This window comes from Fukomys damarensis, unplaced genomic scaffold (genome assembly GCF_012274545.1).
Source record: "Fukomys damarensis isolate Sample0158 unplaced genomic scaffold, DMR_v1.0_HiC HiC_scaffold_17, whole genome shotgun sequence".
Lineage (NCBI taxonomy): Eukaryota > Metazoa > Chordata > Mammalia > Rodentia > Bathyergidae > Fukomys > Fukomys damarensis.
In genome coordinates, this window is record NW_022900929.1 from 77,686,012 (window position 1) to 77,709,766 (window position 23,755).

The 23,755-nt window shown below is 46.1% G+C and overlaps 1 protein-coding gene across 1 annotated transcript in view; it reads right to left on the bottom strand.

Moving 5' to 3' along the window:
• Window positions 1-23,755, bottom strand: part of Secisbp2l (SECIS binding protein 2 like) — a 53,973-nt gene that overhangs the window by 15,712 nt on the left and 14,506 nt on the right. Inside the window, exons 7-16 of the mRNA XM_033765325.1 lie at window positions 17,977-18,155; window positions 15,613-15,937; window positions 13,872-14,007; window positions 9,340-9,566; window positions 8,653-8,677; window positions 8,200-8,315; window positions 4,578-4,712; window positions 3,200-3,280; window positions 2,509-2,676; window positions 2,251-2,392 (exon numbers count right to left, since the gene is read on the bottom strand). Coding sequence (XP_033621216.1) covers window positions 2,251-2,392; window positions 2,509-2,676; window positions 3,200-3,280; window positions 4,578-4,712; window positions 8,200-8,315; window positions 8,653-8,677; window positions 9,340-9,566; window positions 13,872-14,007; window positions 15,613-15,937; window positions 17,977-18,155 — 1,534 coding nt within the window. The remainder of the gene's footprint in view (window positions 1-2,250; window positions 2,393-2,508; window positions 2,677-3,199; window positions 3,281-4,577; window positions 4,713-8,199; window positions 8,316-8,652; window positions 8,678-9,339; window positions 9,567-13,871; window positions 14,008-15,612; window positions 15,938-17,976; window positions 18,156-23,755) is intronic.

Here is a 23,755-nt window from a genome sequence, read left to right on the forward strand (position 1 = left end):
CTCCTGACGGGGTCCCCGTCCACAGCACAAATGGCCTCCACAGCCAGGAGGACGCAGTCTGCACACTCCCCTGTCGCCTTCAGCAGCTGACCCAGGACATTCCAGTCTCTTCTTTCACAGTGCTGAGAATCAACCCTGGGCTTGGAAGCCTGACCGCAGAGTGCAGCCCCGACCCTGTCGGCTCTTCCTGGTTCTTCCTGCCTTTGTCCTGGAGTCCGACATCCCACGGTTTACCCCGAGCCGCTTTTCCTGACACCCAGGACTGCACGCAGGCAGCAGCCACAGGCCAGGCCTCAGTCCTCCTGTTCCACGCGCTCCAGGCGGGGATGCAGCCTCTGGCTCCTCCCTGTGCCCCACACAGCCCTCCCTGTTCCTGACACCTCTGCATTCTCAAAGTAATTTTCTTTATGTCCGTCCACTTTCCGCTTTAAATGCGGGTGACATTCTGAGATCACTCTCTCCTCTTCCTCTTCCCTCTCCTGGTACTAGGCTGTAACCCAGGCCTTTTTTATTTTTTATTTGAGATAGGGTCTCAATAAGTTACTCAGGCTGGACTCAGACTTACGATCTTCCTGCTTCAGGTTAATCTTGTCTCTGTGTCAAGCACCCATGCCCCCTCAGCACCCCGTTCCGGGGCCACTGATACCTTCCCCACCTCCCTGTGGACAGAAGTCACTGCTCTGCCAGCCCAGGCACTCTGCCGATGCTTCCCCTCAGGCACCGTGTTCGGCTAGTGTCTGCGTGTGTCTCTCTCCCCCTAGATTACAAGCTTCCGAACAAAAGCGTATCTTGATCATCTCTATAATCCCAAAGCTCCTAACAGAATGCTCTGCGCATTGATACCTGTACTTATGGTTTTATAAGTTAACATTTGTAAATGAATCAAAATCGTAATGAAGAACAGGTTGCCGAGTCCTGCATCCCCACATCCTAGTTACAGGTGCTGAGTGACTAGAGCCCAGGCTCTCGGGCGCAGTACACACATCTTCCCATTTACCTCCCTCCAAAGGTCCGTAGGAGGTACTGTCACCACCCCCACTTCCTGTAGAAGGGAAGCAGAAGGAGGCTAGGCGACTTCCCAAAGAAACACAGAGCAGAGCAGGATGCAAACCCACACACCCTGCACCCCTGACCCTGGCTTTAGCGACCAAGCCAGGCCGCTCACCTGGGAAGGTGGGAAAGGGCACTGCTGCGTGCCCATCACAACCGTGCCCGCTGAAGCTTGGCACACGTGCTGCACTACCTCTGCTAAGGCCCCGCGGAGCGTGCCCTGGGTTGGTAGCTAGCTGCAGCTGCAAAGATCCTGCACACAGGCTACTTATCTTCCTGTCCGGTCAACAGTCCCTTAACAGAATGCACAGGAAATGCAACCTGCCTCTCAGTATTCATGCTTTTCACTGATGCATTTCCCTTCCCGTCCTATTCCTCAACCTCTACGACAAAGACTAAGGAAATGAGCGCCCGCGTTAGGGCCTGGGAGAACACTCAATCTGCCAAGGTTTGTTAGAATGGTAACCGCTGCCTCGGTACAAAGCCGGGCCATTCTCCACACGCATGTACTCGCACGCACAGTTTGATCTGTGCCATTTAATCTGCTGCCATTTAATTTCAACTGGGTCATTTAACAGTTGAAAGTGCCAAATCGCTTGTGATTTTTCTTTTAACCTCTGAAGAAGAACACACTATGGTTGGTTCACAATGCACGCCACGGACTTTTAAGCAGAGATCTGAGGAACTCCTCGGAAGCAGCAGCACTCCAGGAAGGGAAGGCGAGCCCAGAGGCGCCGGCCGAGCGAGCTGGGGATGACACAGCACAGCAAACGCGGCCAGGGCTGCGTGTGTTGGGGGCCAGGAGATCCAGGCCAGCGAATGTGTGACCTCGGGCAGGGCTCTGGCTCTGCTCCTAGAGAGGAGGAGCCCCGGGAGTGCTGAGCCCTCCAGGGATCCGAGCTGGCTTGTACCTAGACGAGCTGGGGAGCGGGGTGGGCAGCAGGCAGGAGGACTCCGCACGGATGGCGCTGCTGGGCTGACAGGAGGGCTGCCGAGGACCTACGACAGGTTTTCAGAGTAGAGTGGGTGTGCTGATGGTGAAGGCCTGAATGTGCAGGGAAGGGACGCAGACAGTCTCAAGGCTGGAGCAGTCTCTCTCTCTCTCTCTCTCTCACACACACACACACGCACACTTTAGACCGACAACACCACAGCATGCTGCCAGAGCCAGACAGGGAACGCCGAGGCTCCCGCGCTCACCCGTGCAGGACAGAGGTCTGGTGTTGGTGATCTGCCGGGCCTTCATTGCCTGCTGCTGTTTCTCCAGAGCTGCTAACATGTCCCCTAAATCCAGCTGCACCGGGGTTTTGTTCTTTTTCCCAGCTGCTTTCGATAAGGCCTCCTGAGGAGTCGAGAGAAAGCGTTTATGCTGTCACCAGATGAAAGCGTGATGAGTTACTGCAGCTCCTACCCGTCCCACCAAACCTGAACACAGCTGTTCTAAAAACCACTACAGACCTGTAATTTTTTTTGCTCCATACTTATTTCTGAATATTCTTGAGCTGTGGCAAGAGCTGCAGCCAAAGCTTTCTTCTTCTGACTTTTCGCACGTTTAGGGACAGAGGTGGTGATGGGAATCGGAGTCTGAACGATACTGATCGGAGAGTTTTCAGGTAAATCGTCCAACTACGGGAAGCACAGAAAAGCGTCTGTCAGTGACCCCAACCCCGTCAGCGCTCCTGGGAAGGTGGGACCCCCTTGGGAAGCCGCACCAGACTCTCCGAGGATGCCACACTGTGAGAACTGTGGAGAAGCGGGACCTTCACAGACAGGGGAAGAAGGGACGCAGCAGCACAACGCAACAGGTGGTGCTTCTCGGGAGCCCTGACTGAAGAAAAGCAAGACCCCGCCGAGGAAAACTAACTGAAGGATTTCCACAGAGGATTAAGGGTACTTTCTTCTCTAGTTCTGGGACTGCAGATTCCACAGGAAAGTATCTTTGTTTTGGCTATTTTAAAAAGAAATGATCATATTAAGTGTAAGTGCTAAACGTACTGTTTCCTGTAACCATGCTGCTTCTCTTTTTAAAAACAGTCACTTACTAATTCTTGTTTGTTTGTTTTTTGCTACTGGGGATTGAACTCGGGACCCTGAGCTTGCGAGGGAGATGGTGGAACCACTGAGCTACGTCCCCAGCCCTGCCACGTACTACTTTCGAAGAGAGTTTCTGTTGGATATTCTCATCCTTAGCACTGCCGTTCTCGTTCAGGTCTTGAAACCCATCTTCATCCTGAAAGAGTTCACAGGTGATGTAAAAAGGGTCCATGGTAAAGCCTACGAAAAACTTTTCACACTGCTTAGAGACAATAAAAAATGGGGAGAGACTTTTGTACCCTACCACTACACTATTTGAAAGCAGCCTTAAGAAGGAACCTCATTTCTCACGTGCACCCCTAGCCAACTGAGCTGTCTTAGCATCGAGGCACATCTGTGTCCACTCGTCTGCCGCCAGGTTCCAGGGTCCTCGTCCATTTCCATTTCTAGTTCTTCCCTGGAGGAGCAGGCAACTGAGAACCATTCAACCGGACTGCATCACAGTCAGGTCATTTGGAAAAGACTTCGTTTGATAGAAATTTGATTAACATATTCCCTGTCTCATGCTACCACATACAATTGCAAGGTTAAAAGTTTAAAAAGTGAAAAGAAACCTTTTCTATCTAAATTAATTTCCTAACCAACATCCTATTTCACATTTAAAATTATATCTAATCTTTAATGACGTGTACCTGACATCACACAGCTAAGGGTATATAATAAAACTGCTGCATCCAGATGTCTTAAAACTATTCTTGACAGAATGACTGAGACGGACTTAAGTCCTCCAGGTCAGTTACGAAGCTCACCTAACATATTCTCCATTTCTACCCAGTTTAGTCTCCAAATGTTAATCCACTTTATAGAATCTATGATCCAACCAAAATGAGTCACACAAATATTCCTAAAGATGTCTCTTACACCAGATTCTGCCGGTTCTTTCAGACCATCTGAATATGATTCGGGGCCAGGCGCCTACTCCCAACTCTGGCCCAAGTGTCCCGGGTGTGGCCGTGTGCCACCAGCGGGACCCTCCCCAAAGCATGCCCGTCCACCTCCCTGGCTTCACACCTGGGCGGGCAGCTGCCAACGGGGTGGGTGCACAGTAGGGGCCGTGGCATAAACTGTCCACTATCACAGAAAGGAGTACCCCTTCTCCTCCTCCCAGTACAAATAACTACACTGAACTATTCAAATCTGAAAAGCCTCGTGAGCAGACAGAAAAACAACAAAAAGGGAGAGAAAATGTCTCACACCGGAGGAGGTCCACATGAATTAGGCTCTACCTGTACACAGCACCTCAAAATGAACATGCCTGGCAAAACTTTATAAACATAAACGGAGTTGTCAGACTCAATATAACAAGGGGAAAAAATGAGCTGATAACTTTGGTGGCACATGTTAAGACAAAAAGTTACATTTACAATCACAAATTAAGTTTCTTACGGGAATGTTTTCTATAATGGTTTATAAACATAGTTTGAAAAATATACCTCAAAATATAAAGACTCAGAATTTGGGTCACTTCTATGGGATTGACTAGGGTTTAAGTGCTTATTGTCTTGTCTCTTTTGCAAATTCTGTCTTCTTTCTGAGGAAGTACTGTGTCCTCGGCATCTGAATCCAACCTAAACCCCAGAGGGGAAAAGAAAATCTTATTATTTCTAAGGTATTTAAATATAACATATTTACAGAAAAGTACACAGGAGCATGTAACTCAATGAATTTTCACAAAGTACAAAATTTATGTTACAACTTTTTACAGAAGATTTAATTACAAGGAAAATATGAAACTGTGGCTATTCATACACATTACCTTCTCTGCCCTGTACATGAGCAGTTTTTTTTGGTTTTTTTTTTTTTTTTGGTACAGGGGATTGAACTCGGGTCCTCATGCTTGTAAGGCAGGCGGCAGAACCACTGAGCTAAATCCCTGGCCCAACATGAACATTTTTATCAGCTTTACTTACGAGAGCAAAAACCACAGGCAAGCACTCCGGCCAAGCCATGGTGGTGGGAGAGGCAGTTACAGAGGGCAGGCGACCGAATTAGCCACAGAGCCAGCACGACTGAACAACCCACCTGCACCTGGCTTCAGGGTACCAGGGCTGCAGGCGGGCGGGAGTGGGGGAGCGGGCAGCGCAGAGCTTCCGGCTAACAGCCAGCTCCAGGGCAGCACTAGGGAGGCCCAGGGAGCTGTGTGTGACCGTTAGCTGGCTATCACGTCTTCCAACGACCTGCAGTTTTAAAATTTTAATTCGGAGGGGGAAGTATTTAATAAAAACCTCATTTTCAAGAAAACAGGCATAAGGAAATAAAATTTTCATTCCGTTACCCAAGTTACTACTGTCGCACATCACGGAGTGCACGTCTGCGGCCCCCTAACCTGCGAGGCGATGGTGCTGGAGTGGGGTCTTCGGAGCTGGGCCAGGGTGAGCGGGGTCACCTGAGAGCGCACCCCTCTGCCGCCCTCGGGGCTTCCACTCCTGCCAGCAAGAGTGCTGTTTGCGAGCCACAGGGCCACTGCGCTCTCTTAACAGCAGCCCGCTGACGGCCCTGTCACGGACGCCACTGTCTGGAAGGCCAGCACTAACACACTTCTGTCGCTTAAGTACCCAGTGCAGCTGACGTCCAACGCCTCTCTGAGAAAGGACACTCGAGGCCAAGAAATGCACGGCCTTCTTCAAGTCACCTCCACACTCTAACAGGAAGCAGGCTCTGAAGCCGGCCAGAAGCAGGCCGGGCACAAATGGGGATGGCCACACGCCAGCCCTGCTCACGGCTGGAAGCCAGTCAGTATGTGTGTATTCGCGGGGATACAAACGCGTAAAAGATTTCTTTAAAGCAAACACGACTTGACTCTCTCGCCTGGAAACAAGTTTCAGAAACAAATGAAAGCCCCCAAACTAATGGTCACAGCAAAGTCCCCAAACGCACCAGCATTCCAGTAGTCTCCCGACGGAGTCCAGAGCTCTCCTAGGGGCGCTGCTGACAGAGCGGGCACAGTGAGCCAAACAAAGCAGCAACTCTGACTTCACACTTACATTCAGATTCTTAAGATTCTTTTCACACACCATGTATACTGACAAAAAAATCAGGGACTGATACATGAAGAATATGTATTAATCAACTTTACAACCCTCTGAAGAGCACGAAAAGAAAACTCAAAAATAAGAAGGCAGCCAGGCCCACACTCATAATCCCAGCACTTGGGAGGCTGAGGCAGGAGGGTCGCCTTTTGAGAGTTTGAGGCCAGCCTGAAATACGTAGCGAGACCCTGTCTCAAAAAAAGAAGAAGAAATAACTGAAATCTCCCCAAGATCTATCAATGAGCACAGAACAGATGTGAGACCTTTTATGTAAGAATGAGGTATTTTTCTGCATAATCTTTCACCTCCTGTATTTCACACTATTCACAAAATAAAGCCATATTAACGCCTACATTGTCAAACGTTATGATACTGGTAAAAATGCTTAAAAATCACTAGAACGCCACACACTGGTTTAAGTGTAAAAAATGTGGTAAGTAGAACAAAACAAAAAAAATAAGCACTCAGAACATAAGAATTAGCAAGTGACGAGAGAGAGAAACAAACTAGGAGAAGACAGCTGGTTCATTACTGTGAAAATCTACACCGATATGTTTTATCACATATCAAGATACAGCTCAGCTAAAGATCTGCTAAACCACGCACTATATGGTAAAACAGCAGCAGAAAACACAGGCACATATTTATTTGACTTCTAAAAGTCTTCTAAAGCTTTATACTTAAGGAAAGTATCTGAGATAAGGAAGCCTCAGAAACAGAAGCGAAACAAACATCAGCGTCAGGCTACAGCTGTTTAGACCCTGCACCACAGGTAGTCTCTCAGATCCCTTCCTGGTTACAAGTTCGTTTTCCGTCCGAGGTTATCTCTTCCAGGGGGCAAGAGCAGAGACCAAGCTCGGCAGGACTAGCAGTAATGGCCCCGGCAGGATTCCAGCAGACAAGCCAACTTTGTACACCGTCCCCACCTACGTGAAGGGCTTCTCAGCTCCTTTGTTTCCCCTCAAACACAGCTAGCAGGGGCTGCCTCACAAGGCTAGCAGCCGACACTGTGCAATGTTGGGACGGAGCTGTCCTGCCTGCTCCTGGCAGCCTCGCGGCGAGGTGGCGCAGAAATGAGCGAGTCCTTTCCTGGCAGCGCCCGGGCTGTGGAAGCCATCAGTGACTTGCTCTGGCCTGGGCCCCTCCCTCCGCAGACCCAGTCACAGACAGCTTTACCTGCTAACTGGGCATCAGGAACTCAACAGGGCTGTCCAAACATGGAAGGGAAACCTGGACATTAATAAGGCCGGTCCCACAGCTGAGAGATGCAGTCACGGCACCTGAGGGTGCCACACAGCCCTCTTCTCCTGCAGCTGGATGGGACTCCTCACCCTCCACAGTGAGGCCCAGGGCAGCCATCCCAACCACACTGCCACCGACAGACGGGGCTCCCTGGGGCCGAGCCACAGTCCCACGTTCAAAGACCAGTATTTAAAGCAGTAAATGTTCAGAGGTGCACACCTGTTATCCCAGCCCTCAGGAGGCTGAAGCAGGAGGATCACTCAGGTTCGAGGCCAGCCTGCACTACAAAGCAAGACCCTGTCTCACACAACCAAACAACAACAAAAATGCTTCTAAATTTCGTATATGGATAAGAAAAAGATATAGCTGCTGAAGAAGTAGCAGAAGGTTTTTCTTTTTATAACTATGAAATAGTCAACTATACAGAAAAGTAGAAAAACGGTATAACAGGCACCAAGAGACACACCACATTCATTCAACTTGCTACCATTCCGTTTCATTATTTAACTACGTTTCATTGGCTGAGGAATTTTAAAGTTACAGAAATCAGGCCAGGGATTCAGCTCAGTGGCACTGTGCCTGCCTGACAAGCGCAATGTCCTGAGTTTGATTCCCAGAACTGAGGAAAAAAAAAAGTTACAGATATCATGATAGTTCACTTTTGAATAATACACATCTCCAAAAACTAAGGACACCATCCTTCTACCACTACACCATGACTGCAAGAAGTTTAAATCAGTCCATCGCATACCTAACCAAATTTCTCCAACCTAATTCAACTTGCCTGTGAATTATTTTTTTGTTCAGTTTGCCTTCCACCTCTAGAAAATGTCTGACTTTTTTCCATCCAAGGTTTTTTCTGAGTTGCCTGGCAAGTTACATTGGACCAATTTACACCACCTGTAACAAATATTTAAAGATAGATAAAGATATGCTTTGCTTAATGAAGAAGCCAAAATCTAAATTGCTCTGTAATTTCACTTAAATTAAGTCACAGAAATGCTTTGTGTCAACTTTAAATGGAATCGCAGTTCTTAGTGACAGACATCACCTTTCAGATACCTGCAGCTGGCAACACTGCACTTTCAAATAAGGCGACAATCTGGAACATTTGCAGTTTTTTGCCTTTTAGTTTTTGTTTTGTTTTAAAAATAGCAACGGCAAGGCTCATACTTAAAATAAAAATCTTGACACAAAGAAGAAAACAGAGCAAAAATACTCTGCAGAAAATACACACCTGCACATGCCGATGACTCCACGTGCTAGAAAGAGACACAGACAACAGTTACTTTTCACTTAGAAGTCAGCACAGCATACTCTGCAAATCGTCTCATAACTGGCCTTGTGTGACATGCACTCGGGATTGGCTAAGAACAACTCCTCCAATAATGGTCTTACCAATTGTTATGGCTTGTGCCTAATGTCCTCCCAAAGCCCCACGCACTCAGAGGTGGGGCTGGATCCAGGGTGTGTGACAGCCGAACTGCCCCACGGACTAGTCTGGCACAGTGCTGGGCGTGGATAATGGGAAGGCCACCCTGGGTGTGAGTGCACCCACCCTGAGGCAGGTGGCGTGGACAGAATGTAAGAGACAGAGACAGCCTACTGTCCCTTTCTGCTTGCTGCTGCTCTGCTGTGCTGCCTTCTGACTGCCATGGACTGCTTCTCCTCTGCGACGCCCCTCTGCCACGCCACTCTACCTCTGCACCTGCTGACTATGGACTAAAACCTGTACAGACTGTGAGCTGGAATAACCCTTTCCTCCTTTAACTTAGGGTGTCGGGTATTTTGTCTCAGCAACACTAATGGAAACATGTAAAATTTCTTTAGCCATCTTACTGCACTAGGAACCTTAACAAAAGTAGCTGCTTCAGCTTTAGCAGAGGAGCCCGAGGCAGCAGCAGACAAGAAGGCAGACACGTACACTCGTGGTCCCGGGCTCAGGGTTTCTCAAGGCCCCCGCTGCAGGCTGGTTGCTGTGCTTGGGGCTGCAGTAGCCGCTGTCACTGTCGATGTCGGCCTCGCTGGCGCCCTGCTCGCTGGAGGACTCGGCCGCGGGGTGGGACGCTCTCCTCCTCCTACCCTTGGACTTCCACAGCACGGCGGTGGTGCTCTCTGAGAGGGACTTGTTAGCGATGTCTGTCGGGAAATCTACAAGCAAGAGAAGTGCAGTGACTCTTTGTGAGGGCCAAACTGGTAACTTCCAGTTATATCAAAGTCATAAGGAAATAAATCAAGAGAGTGGGGTACACACCTGTAATGCCAGTACTATAAGGCTGAGGCAGGAGGATCACAGGGTTGAGTTTAGCTGTGGCAATGCAGGCAGACCCTGACTCAAAATTTTAAAAGCGAAAAAGACGTGGAAACAAAGCTCAGGGCAAAGGCCCTGGGTTCAGTCCCTAGTACCACACACACAGGAGAGAGAATCACTGATCTTTGGAGGCCCCGTGTACCCCTCTCCCGCAGAGCGAACCCCGCCTTGAAGCCATGCTTCTCCCTCCCTCGTTCAGGGCTCCCTGGAGCTGTGCCCTTCACCCTTGCTGCCACTCTGTGCTGCCCCCACACCGGTCTCCAGGCCACTGGAGGCACCTTCACACTGAGGGGACCCTCTGGCCAGCTGGGGCGCTGCTCCCCTGTTCTCACAGATAGGGGTTTCCCCACAGCAAACAGCCCTGAGACTTCGGGACTAGGATTCAACTTCAGATTGGCTGTCTCCAGAAGTGTTCAAACCACACATGCCCTAACTGTCCCCCCGGCCCCGTGTCCATCCCACGCTGGGCTGCTGTCATCTACACAACTTCTGCCAATATGTCCGTACAAAAAGGCAGCTCGTCCAACCCAGAGACTTAGTAACATGGTGAGACGGGCTGGACCATGGCTCCGGGTCCAGACCTCGGCCCAGGGGAAGGGAAGGGGTCCACGTGGGTTCCTTCGTCCCTTCCCACTTACAAATGAGGTCACCCGTATAAGTGTATTTTGCAATGCTCTTCACCACTAATAACTTTTGTAAAATTTTTGTTAATTTTACTTTTTGGATTATTTTTCTGCCCATTTTTCTACTGGGCTGCCTGTTTTGTTTTGTTTTTAATTATTATGTTTTTGCTTTTGCTTTTGTTTTTTTGCAGTACTGGGGATAGAACTCAGGACCTTGAGCTTATTTGCAAGGCAGGCACGGTGCCACTGAGCTAAATCCTTGGCCCTATTTTTTATTTCATGAATTATAATTAGAGTAAGACATTTTGAAAAAAGGAAAAAAAAATACCTTTTAAAATCATTTCCCAGTATATCACAAGTGATCCTTTCTCCACATGTCTACCCACGCCTAATTTTTATATAACAGTGATACAAGTTAGACTTGGGCTGTGTATATATGTGCTATCATTTCTTTGTAATTACACAAAAACATGGCCTCACATTCCACTGAGTGGGTATCCTGTATTTTTATGATTTGTGCCCTGCTGAAGGACACGAAGGAGGTTTCTGTGTTCTTGTCCTGGAATAATGTGCTTTCTTCCCACCAACACTGGGGATTGAGTCTAAGAGCCCACACATGCTAAGCAAGCGCTCTACCACTGAGCTACGTCCCCATCCCTTTTGATTTTTATTGGAAATGGGGTCTCACAGAATGGCCTTGAACTCGTGAGCCTCCTGCCTCAGCCTCCTGACTAGCTGGGATTACAATAACATGTACTTTAAATCAAACAGCCCCTTCTCTTTCTAAGGGAAATCTCCACTCAGATACATTCACAGCAGGGAAAGATTCCTACAGTCCTGCCAGGCTGTTTCGGTGCCTGGCACTCTATTCCGCAGGCCCCCGGGGCATATGAGATCATTTTCTTAGTGACTTATGAATTCTTTATCACATATGATTCCTTTTCAGGGTTCTTCACACGGTCAAAAACTGTCAATGTTACATAGCAAAAAGTTTTCGCAAGTTGGGTTATTACCCACTTTTTTTTTTTTAGACAGGGTTGTGCTATGTGGTTCAGCCTGGCCTTGAACTCAAAGCAATCCTCCTGGATCACAGGCATGTGCCAGCAGACCCAGCTGGTATTCACTTTCAGTAAAAATTAAAATTCTGAGTTTTGCAAGGAGCTAGTGCCATCCCTACAATCACACAAATATCTGCCTAGGTTTCTTCCATCATCAGTTTTCTCAGTCGATTTGGAACGGATTTGAGGGGGGCACAAGTCAGGGGGCAGCAGGGCCATTTCTGGGCTATTTCGTTTCACTCTTACACCTGCACTGAGGATGTGACCCCATTGGAATTAGCACGACTTTTAAGCAGTACTCTTTAAAGGAAAAGTTCCTTTCCAGGGACTTCCTGGCTCAGACCACTGTTCCTCTGTAATTTTAGAATCACTCTGTCAAGGTCCCCAGAAATTCCCGCGGGGATTGCCATCGAACCCGCACGGCCGCTGTCGTATCAGATAATCCTGCAGGGGCACAGCATTTAGGGTTTTCTTAGGGTCCTCTCATGCAGTATTACACTTCCTGCATATGTGCTTCACTAGAATTTATTCAAGGAAACTCTACTCAGTTGCTTTGTAAATGATTCTCTCTTCTTAAGTCTCACCTTGCTGGCATACTGAAATGCTGTGAACTTTTCTACACTACCTTCTACCTAGCATTTATTAAACTCTTAATACGAGCTTATATTCAGAAGTAAAAATCTGTTACAAATAGACATACAGTATTCTTTTTTTTGAGACAGGGTCTCACTATGTAGTTGAGACTGACCTGGAATTCACTATGGAGCCCAGGCTGGTCTCGAACTCACACCGATCCTCCTGCCTCAGCCTCAAATGCTGGGATTACAGGCGTGCACCACCACGCCCGGCGTCGACATACAGTATTCTTATCAAACTACAATATTCAATCCTCTTACTGATTCTAATAAATTCCAAACTAAAAACAAACTAAAGAACAAAGGTGCTGACCGAATGTACAGTCTTCTACTCAAATTACGCCTTCCTCTTTTCTCTTCCCAATTCTTATGCTTCAGAAGCTATCTTCAGGGTGCCTCAATGAGCCAACTAACGCAGTGAAGGGAACTTTTTAAAACAATGCCTTCCCGGGGTTGACAGGCTGCGGAATGACCCACAGAGAGAATGGAGGACTGTGTCACCTGGTGATTCCTTTCCCTGCCTTGCAGTCAGGATGGAGCCACGCACCGGCCCACTGCGCCTAGTGACTTCTCCACAGTGCCAAGCCCCAACCAGTCACACCCACTGCTCCCTACCTCGTAGGCCACAGCCACTGTTCTGTCATCAGGACGGCTCTGGCCCTTCCTCTGCTGTGAGTGACTGAAACAGGGGATGTGAGCAGAGAGTCGACAGAAAGGCACTGTCCGCATGAAAAAGACTATAAGCTATCTCACCCATTTCCACCGAGACCTGACTTGAGGTTGAAGAGACGAAAAGCAACTGTACTCTGAGAGACCTAACTCTTGAGCTCGGACCGCTAGCAAGGACCTTTTCCTAGGGCCGGTGACAGTGGGTAGAGCCAGTCATCTACTCTACAGAGGACCGGTGGAAGCGAGAGGCAGGCTGGGACTGCTGACAGGAACTCAGAGATCTGGGACACTGTGAGGATCTCATTCTTACGCATCATTACAATAAAACTTTTTAAATTTGATATTTACATACAGTCTTAAACATAGTTTTTTTTTGGTACCGGGGATTGAACTCAGGTCCTTGCGCTTGCAAGGCAGGCCACCGAACCGCTGAGCTAAATCCCCAGCCCCTTAAACATTTTTAAAGAACTATCTTACTTTAAAATGTTGGGCCAGAGATTTAGCTCAGTGGTTTTGCCACCTGTCTCACAAGCACATGGTTCTGAATTTGATCCCCGGTACAAAAAAAAAAAAAAGTTTACTTTTTGAAGTGACATAATTATCACTTACAGGTTTGGTTCAATTCTATGCATGAATGTGGCATGGGAAACTTACTAAGTTCTTTCTACAAAGAAGTTATAGGGTGTCAGAATGTTTTAGAGGGCCCCCATCTAGTTATAAAAACAAACATAATTATCTTACAGGTTTGGTTCAATTCTATGCATGAATGTGGCATGGGAAACTTACTAAGTTCTTTCTACAAAGAAGTTATAGGGTGTCAGAATGTTTTAGGGCCTTCATCTAGTTATAAAAACATGTTTTTGTTTTTACCAAAACAAGCCCCTCAAATCTGCACAATTCTATCTGTGCTTTCTGAACTGCTCCAGTACTACGAAAGAGGAAACAATCCCAAGCCCTGCTCAAAAGTGTCCCAAAACCTGTAAGTAAGTGGGAAGAACATTAAAGACACGGATTGCTCTATGCTTCCTAGAGAATTTCACAAAGTGGCAGGGCAAACGAAGGGCCAAGTCTGGAACCTGGAAAGGAGTCCGTGCACAGTTACTGAAAGCATACAGGAAACAGACAAACACCAGTGATGAGCAGAAGCAGCCTCGCCTTACCAGTCTGCTGAGATGCGTCCACCAGAAGCACAATTTTGGACCGATTATCAGGACCTGCTGCGTGAGTTTCTTTCTGAGTAGCTACGTTTTTCACCAGTGGCCTTTTGCTTTTTATGTGCTGTTGTAAAAGCTGTTGCTGATGTAAGTTTTAAAAAAAAAGGGAACATGTTCAACGAACAAAGATTATAAAACACACATTCATAATGTAATACATCTAAACCTATGCAACAAATGAATGGCTCTTCGCCCGCGGGAGCAGGGTCACTGCACTAGGGTTTGTGAGGGTCTGGGTGGAGCGCAACAGGCTGAACCATAACCTGTCGTGCACAGATCTGCACCCTAATTGTCAAGTGACCGTCAATGCTACTAACAGTAAAATACAAATTCATTTTTGTTACGTACATTTTAAAATTTTCTCAGTCGATAATAAATCACAAGGGCCTGATTTTTAGTCACAACGATATAACTTATTCCAAAGCTAAATGTTAGTTTCATAGTAGTAATAATGTGCAAAAGACTTTCTGAAGCTCACAAAGAGAAAAGTGGATCCAAAGCTGGGCGTGGCACAGCATGCCTGTGATCGAGCACCTGAGGCAGGAGGACTGCAAGTTCAAGGCCAGTCTGCACAAAGGAGCAGTTCGGGAAAACCTCAGTGCAAAGGCCTGGGTTCAACCCCCAGCACCCCCAAACAGCCCAACTCTCCTTGCTCTTTAAAGAATGAGCATTCACTTTATACAAGTTACACACAGAATTCTAAATTTAACTTCTTTAATTTTCTAAATTGAACGGCTGGTGATACACTCTTTTTTTTTCTTGTGAGACAGGGTCTCGCTATGTAGTTCAAACTGGCCTTGAACTCACTGTGTAGCCCAGGCTGGCCTCGAACTCATGGCGATCCTCCTGTCTCCGCCCGAGTGCTGGGATGAGAAGGGTACACCACCACGCCCAGCGAAATCACGTTTTTTTAAAATCTGGAAATTACACACTATTCTCTTATTTTCAACATTTATTTCTTTTCATTCTCAAAGGTCAAAAAAGGATCTCCCTTGACCCAAAGTGTTTCCATGAAGAAAGACCGAAACTTTTTAAAGTAACTTCTGCTGCTTGTTTCTGAATTTGTAAAAATTATTCCAGGAGGTAGCAGAGACTTCACTGAGGAAGTCGGGCTAGTGGCATCCAAGGAAAGTGCGAAGTCCTTGATGCTGACCGGTCAGAGGACGGGTCTTTCTTTCATGGATTCCAAACTGTGGACTAGAAACAGCTCCTTGGATGGACACTATGAGGAAGGCCTAACGGAAGAGCAGCCTAGAATGAACCTGAACTCTCTTGTGAATTCAAGGTTTTTGTTTCATTTCTTTCTTTCTTCCTCTTTTTCTTTTATTTTTAATAGTCAAATGGCTGGTCCCAAATAAAAATGGTTTTACGTGTGTCTTTCTGTTTTTAGCCCTGTAAGACCCTTTAAGAGTGAAGCACCTCTTACAGAGCAAAGCACTGTTCCCATGAAAAATTCACAGAATAGAAAGAGTGAAGTTGAAGGGTTTAATGAGACACAAGTGTTCTTTCCCTGCTGATTTCTGAAGAATCCAATACTGCGATGTGCATGAGCCATCACCACCATGAGCACACGGTTCCCTCATCAGTGTGGTCCCCACACCATGGTTACTACTAAATGACAGTAACTTCTCCGAGTATCAGCAACACAAACGGGGACTTTCAAAGACAACCCAAAGCAGCCACTCACTTTGGGCAGGACTGGTCCCCGGCTGCTGTTCCTGCTGCGATGCGTGGACAGTGGGAAGGCCTGGCCGAGCTGGCCTGGACGCTCCGAGCACTCTGTGGCCACAGTGCTGACGGAGGTCGCGGCCTGGAAAGTGCCAGAGTAGGGCGCAGGGAAAGGGTGGTAGAAACCCATGACCTGGGCGCAGGGCGCGGGCATTAGCTGGTAATACGTGTACTCCGCAGAGACGGGTGGCTGAGCAGACAGGATGGGGTAGGCGAGGTACGGTCCGGCAGGGCTGGGGCTGGGCTGCTGCCATCGGAGGTCATTCCCGTACACAGGAAACTGCCTGCAACACCAGATCAGGGGACATGTCTCCTCGCAAGTCTCAAGGTGGTGCTAAAGCGCAATCTCTTCTTTTTAACAAAAGAAAAAGTACAGAACAGTGGCTTCGTAACAATAAGGAAAACAAAATGACCACCATGGTATAAATTCCTCTGCTGTAATCAGAGATCGCCATGTACCTGTAATAACCATCTAATGGCAGCAGAAAGAAATCCAACCCGGTGGTCCATGAGTCTGCCCCAACCCCTTCGAAGTATTCCCGCCGAGCAGTCAGACACCTGGCTGCTGGGTCTGGCTCCAGCGTAGCCACGCAGTAAGCCTCCTGAGCAAAGTAGAGGGCAAAGCAGAGGGTGGTGACCACTGCGGGAGGCAATCATCACATAGGCGAGCTCCTCCTCCTCTCTCCGCCTTCTCCCAGCCTCCCCTACACAAAACAAACGGCCAGCTCCACTCCTTGGCAACAGACCAGAAAGGAAAAGGAGAGAAGAGGCAAGCCTTTCCGCTGCCATCTCCCCAGCAGGCTCTGTCCTGTCTCCCATGTCCCCGGAGAAGGTGGCTGTGAGTGAGGGGGTGGAGGCCGTGACCGAGCCAAATGGGAAAACGTTCGCTGCCACTAACTCGGAAGGTGCTAAAATTACCAATCTGCCCGCTGACTTTCTCATGCACTCGCAGAGATCACATGGCACAACAAGGACACAATTTATACTGCACACGTGGTTCTTCTGCCCATCAGAAAACAGCTATTAAATTTAGTTCCAAATCACCTTCTACAGTATCCAGTAGGTCAAAGCATTTAAATATAATGCTAACTTCCACCGGAAGGATCCCTTAGTTCTACTGTTTGTCCCACCTTCGAGACAACTAAGAATCCCAGAGAGCCAGCTCAGCACAAAGGCCCTGGGCTCAATCTCCAGCACCACTTAAAAAAATCTCAGAATATGAAGTTGGACATTTGAATCGGAAAAGGTGATTTAGAGGCCTCAGAACTTCCAGAACTTCCCAGAAAGCCACAGTGAGTTACAGGGTTGCGATGCGGAAGCACCAGTTGCCTTAACCCACAGGGGAGCTGGGCAGAACCCAGGACAGCAGCTGCCTCGCCCAAATCCCATGGTGCCACACAAACACAATTTTTGGTTTTTGCTTTTGGGTACCAGGTATCCAACTCGGGACCTTGAGCTTGTGAGGCAGGTGGTGGCACCACTGAGCCCCAAACATAAGATTTTGTGCATGGCATCACGGTGAGAAGGTGTAAACACCTCTACACATCAGTAAGGAGAGCCACACTGACGACGGGCCAATCGCCCGGCCCAAGAAGGGCAGCAAGGCTATGGAGACTCCCAAGTCACCGTGTGACACAGGCCCTGTGCTGACCACCTGCGACCAAAACACACAAAGGTCAGAGTCTGGGAACGCCTGCGAAGTAACTGCAGACTCTCTACAGGTAAAGACGGACCCTTCGCCTTTCCTTATATCACAGACAGATTAGCTGTCCAGCCTCAGAAAAGGGTTCCTCAATACTTCTTTCTCCCTCTGGGTCCATTTATCTCAAATACATTTCAATGACTTTTAATAAAAGGGACAAACCCCAAAAACCCTATTTCCTTTAAAAAGAATAAGAAAATAATCCATGTTTAAAAGGTTCAAGTTTAGGGCCAGGGATTTAGCAAAGTGGCACTGTGCCTGCCTCGCACGTGCAAGGTCTTGAGTTTGATCCCCGGTACCAGAAAAAAATAAATGAATGAATGAATGAATGTATGTTCAAGTTTAGCTGGGCAAGGTGGCACATACTTGTGATCCCAGTACTCAAGAAGCTGAGGCAGGAGGATCACTACAAACTCAAGGCCAGCCTGGGCCACATAGTGAGTTCGAGGCCGGCCTGAACTACAGTGAGGACGTGTCTCAAAAAAAAAAGTTCAATTTTCTATATTATTGTTTTACTTAGTTCTCTTAAATAATAAACAGAGACAAATGTTTATAAGTGTACTTTGCCATGCTGTACAGTGCCCCCCCATAACACAATACAGGAAATGATGGAGAAATTACCTATTGGACTGGTTTTCGTGAACGAATGGGTAACACGTAATCAGGTAGCTGGGGATCGGAGCTGGTTCTACACCAGAAACACTTCCAGTGTCGCTGGGGAGCACCATGGGGATCATGAATGGGTCCGGGGTCTTCTTCTGGGGGACGAACGGCTCCACCTCCGCTGACAGCTTGGCATTCTTCAAAGAAGGGCAGAAGGCACCGAGGTCAGATGAGCAACACCTCACACGACACCAGGCAGCAGTCTGCACACACCACTGGGCTCTGCTCAGTGCTCACAAACCCCCAAGTAAAGCAGAGACAGCAAATGAAAACAGCTGAACAATGATGAAGTGATGTGGGCAAATCCACCAGTAAAATGGGGAAACTTATCAAAGATGATCACAGCTCAATCCAATAATCTCTTATATAACCAAAGCTGCTAAAGCAATCAAACAGTAGAAGGAAGTCACATCTCGTTGTCTAAAAATAAAGCTGGTAGTTAAAAAAAAATCTAACTCTTTAGACAAAACAGTATGCTTTTAACTAATTTTGTTAGAGAAAAAAATCACTAAACAGAGTTTTGAAGAATAATTGTGTTTGTTTGAGTAGTCCAAAAACACAGTCTATTTCTGTTCATTTCAGGAAATTGCGCTTAGTATTGTTAGGTTAAAAGAAAGGAACATGTCTGATATGCACCCAAAAATTCTTAACATATGGAGAAAAAATTCTGGTTCCCAGTTAGAGAAAAAACAAGAATAGCTTCGGTTTCCCAGTAGACAGCTGAGCAAAAGAAAGCAATCCACAGTGTGTGCTCCATCTTAGTTTCCATGCACCTCTCCTTATAATAAATTTACAGATTTAGCCATAAAAATGACAGTACTGAGGGATGCACAGATGGGCGACAAAATGACAGATCCAAAACAATGGGACAGGAATTCCTCAGAAGAGGGAACTAAACCGGACAGCTTTTGGGGTGCCAGGCAAGGATCTGTCTTTCACGGGGCGAGACTGACAAGGTGCTCCCTTTATGAAGTATTACTAAGCTGTACATTGGGTTTTACAGTTTCCTGTATTTAAAAATTTAGAATTTTAAATTATAAAAACTGCATGTATATTCTGCAAACTATATAAATATTATAATCAAAAAAGATATTGAACACATTTCATAAAACAAGTGGGTACAAAACAGGCCAATGTTGTAACCACTCAAGACAGTCATTTTTTTTTTTTTTGGTACCAGGGATCAAACTCAGTGCCTTGCATTTGCGAGGCAGGTGGTGGCACCACTGAGCTACATCCCCAGCCCTCAAGACAATCATCTTAAAAGCAGTGTCTCAGCCAGAACTTTGCCCCAGTGCACTCACCAGGGCAATATCTATTATAGCTCCTGCTGTTACAACACCGTATGGTTTCAAAAGTCACTTATTGTGACTGTGAGGTCTTCAGGATCTACTGTTTATCCAAATACGCCACCTTCTATATAGTTCTTTCTCACAAAAGTAGTCAGAAACAAGTAAATCTAAAGACAAGACTTGACATGTTTACTATACGGTCCTTTTCAGCAAATAAAGTTATTTCAAAACAGTCTACTGTAAGTATTCAGAAACACTTAAGAAAACTGAATTACAAAACGGTACCAATTCAATATCCTTTCCCCCATCGGATTTAACATCTGTTAAGTGTTAATATCAACATATACGATTCGATCATTAAATCAAATCTGAAGTCTTTATAGTAATAGCACAAATATTTGTAAACTGAAGTTAGTTTCTTGCTTTTAACATGAGGCAAAAACAACTTAAGTGCTAGTGATGTCAACAATTCCCTGACATTCATCAGAACTCAGACTTATTCATCAGAGACCTACACAAAGTGTAGGTTATTAAACTTCTAAGTGCTTCGCCGATTAGAGAAAAGGCTGGCTTTCAACAACAGTCACAGTGGAAACTTGCTTTATAAAGTTCACCTATGTGTATGAGCAGAGGGGAAACAAATGGCACTTCCACTGCAATAAAAGTGGAAACTTTAGGATTTGTTTTAAAAACAAAAAAGTTCTTTTGGACATACAAGAATTCTGAAGAGGGCTGGGGATTTAGCTCAGCAGTTCAGTGGCCGCCTCGCAAGCGCAAGGACCCGAGTTCAATCCCCAGTACCAAAAAAAAAGAATTCTGAAGAGTTTCATAAATATGCATTAGGTTTTCTAAAAAAGCAAGGAATATGAGCACATCAAATAGTCTAAAATGAAAAATACAGTCATACTAAGTAATTTTATACATAATAAAATAAATATATAACTTTAAAATAATACTTTTAGTGGACTTCTCAACCCTGGAAATCAAGTAATCAGTGATTCGGTAATGGCATATTCAAATTCTTATTCAGGTCAGAGATAACAACAAACTTGTATATCCAGTTTCATTTGCACTTTATAAAAAAAGTTTATGGATTTAGGCAGCACACTGTTCAACAAGTATCATACATAATTTACAGCTAGTGCCAGTTCACAGACACGGTATATATCTTTAAATATTAAAGTCTGAATTGGTTTCTATCTTTAGTGCACTGCAGATATGAGTTCAACAATACAACTCACAAACACTGAGATGACCCTTTGTTTTTTGTGGGGGAGAGGGATAGGAGCTGCCACGGTCACAGCTGCACAGACAGAAGCTGTCACTGGCAGGGACAGGGACAACTTTCTCCCGCAGTTACCACGCTCTGTGCTGCAGGGGTTCAAGAGTCACTTGTGACGTGGCGTCTTCAGTATCCATTGTTCATCCAAAGGCACCGCCCCCTGCCCTCGGCAGAAAAGCAATGGCAATATTGCAAATGATTCTTAAATTCCACCTTAAGAAGAAACTCACATAGGTAATAAATATATCAGAGAAGTAACAGATGCTGGGCATGCTTTAATGTGAGCATAGAAAATAAAAACCAAAGAAAAAGATCTCATAGTAACAATGAGACCAGTCACATTATCTGGCATTAACCTCTTCGTGAATCTCTACATTTAGCCCCTCCTCAGCTAAGGCTTATTTGGAGGAGGATCGGAGATTTCACCAGCAAGAGTCGCTCCGTAAAGAAAATACAAATACGGAGCAAGCCCAGGCCATGCAGCACGCAGTCTCATCACCTCTGCACCACTCTCTGCTTCACGCAACTCAGCCCTTGACATGGTCAAATTGTCTTCCAGAAATTTCGGATTTTTCCAAATGGATAAAAACTCATCAATTCCTGAAACCTGTCTTCAAAAAATCCCTACGCAGCTTTGCTCACTTTTAACTGTATGTACATTAAAGCAAATACCAACAAGAAATCTCTAATGTGAATTTAGAAAACTGAAGAATTTATCAGAACACAAATTACAAAAACCTTGCTTGAAAGCATTTCTAAGAAGTCAGGTGCCAGGGGAGATGACAGTAAACCCCAGGCATACTTTGGACGGAAGGCTGAGGCAGAAGGGGCCCTGCGCCCAGCAACTCAGTGAGACAGTGTCCGAAATACCAAATAAAAAGGGCCGCTACCCCCAGGAGAGAGGTGAAAGGGTTGACTGGACAGACAGGAAAACCTAAGAACTGCAGAACTGAAGGGAAGCGCGCTGCGCAGGCGGTGAAGGTGGAAGAACGGGAAGGTCGGTCCGTCCCTCCTGAGACGCGGCAGTCACCCTGCGGGAGCCAAAGCCTCCACAGAATGCGAATGACGCCCCCGATGAAGCAACAGGAAACGAGAAGCGAAGGAGAACATCATGAGAGGCTCTCCCACAGGCAGCTGCGGAGCGCCGCACACCCACGGGAGGAGGAGGAGGCGCAGGCGCGCGGGCTCCTCCAGGTCACTCCGTGTTAAGGTGAAGTGCCGCACCGACAGACAGACAGCAGGAGATCTCACAAGCAGCAGAGACGTCTTCCGTCCAAAGGAAATGGGACGGAGGCCTCGAAGACTTCACTGCTGGCTGCCCTGTGTTCCGACTGCGCTGGCTTACACCGAAAGTACACGACACCCCCTGCCCAACAAACTGCAATCAGCCGCAGACTCCGGCGCTCCTCCCTAAAACACGCCAAGGCACGCTTTTAGATCAGCCAGAGCACCAACCTCTGTCCTAGACTTACCGCCTTCTCCCGCCTCGTGGTGGGCACGTTCAGATTCCCACCCTGAGTGGGTGGTTTTATTTTCCTTCTCAGCTGTGCAGTAACTAAAGCATTTGTGACTACACGTTTGCCTCAGAGAACAGCCTTCACCGTATCTCCCGCTTTCATAGGGGCCGTTCTATTATGATTTTTTCAGTGACCTATCAGTCCATTTTCCATTTCCTCTTTGATCGAAAGGTTTGAAAATATCTTTAAATGGCATTTTCTCTAAAATGCATATACTTCCTGATCGTAAAAATATTATTTTACAAATATCTTTTTTAAAAGTACTATTTTTTAAAATGTGGGGCCGGAGTTGTCGCTCAGCAGCGCTGCACCTGCCTCGCAATCGCAAGGTCCTGAGGAACCTGGTAAGATAGGAAATGTGCGTCCAGGCTGAGTCCAGTGGACATATCACTGAGGAGTGCACTTCTACAGTAGCTTAGACCCCAACCCGCACTACACCCTAAAGTCCACGCCCACCGGGTTACTGATTTGCATATAACCCTCGCACATCCTCCTGTAGTCTCTAACTCCTCCCTGGAAGACGCCTAGTAACCTGGCACAAAGCAAACGCTATGTAAATAGCTGCTGCACCTTACTTTTCCCGGAATGAGGAAGACAGGGAAAACCTGCCCATGCTCAGTACTGACACACGTTTCCCCAGAAAATATCTTCAATTCACAGATGAAACAAGGGAGCCAGAACCCGTGGATCCAGAGGATCCACACTGAGTTTGGAGTGCTTATAGTATTTTAAGTCTATAAATGATTTAAAGGAAACAGTTTTTTTTTAAAAAGTTAGAAGCCAAGTAACTTTGTATTCTTATTGGTGAATACTGCATGAAATCACAAGTATATTTTATGTTTGTTTTCCTAAGAACTTGACCCCTCCCCCGTACCTCCCCCCAAAAGTCAATAACCAGAAACAAAGTTAATAACCAGTAATTTTATAAATTCTTTTAAAATAATTATCTAATTTTAATATACTAAAAATTAAACGAACATTTATATTTGTGACCATAAGAGTCTGTGAATCTCAAGTGTCCTGTCACTTATAAGCCCACTCTTTATTTTTTTTAAATGTCAAACACTGTCCTGTATTCCCTAAAATAGAGGCACTAAGCCTTTATAAACAAAATGAGCCCCATGATTTCTTCTTCACTTCCCTTCACACAAGCTTTTCTTTGTAAGAAAAAAAAAGCATAACATGTAATATCTGTTCCTAGAAAACCTAACTCCAGCAATTAAAATTAATCTGCCTATTTCATTTAACATGGTCTTGCTGAGAAAGATTCTCCTTTGAGATTCTCTTCTGGTAAAACATTATCTCAAACTGTCACTATGCAAGTGAGACTGTATTCATCTATCACTGGACTCCTGGTGACTTGGTTTTTCATGATCACGATCAACATATACAAAATTCATCTTTTCATAGAAGACTATATAAAAATATAATCTGCAAGAACAGCAACATGAACGCCTTCAAACAAAACGTTCAACTTTTATGAAAGTTACACTTGTGCAGTGCTCTGAAGATTTGAAGAAATGAAGAAGGTCTGTATTAATTCTCTTTTAAACTTCTATGAATTGCTAACAACTATAATATTAGAATGATGGGGTTTTTTTCTTTTCTTGTTTCCTTTTTTTTTTTTTTTTTTTTTTTTTTTTTTG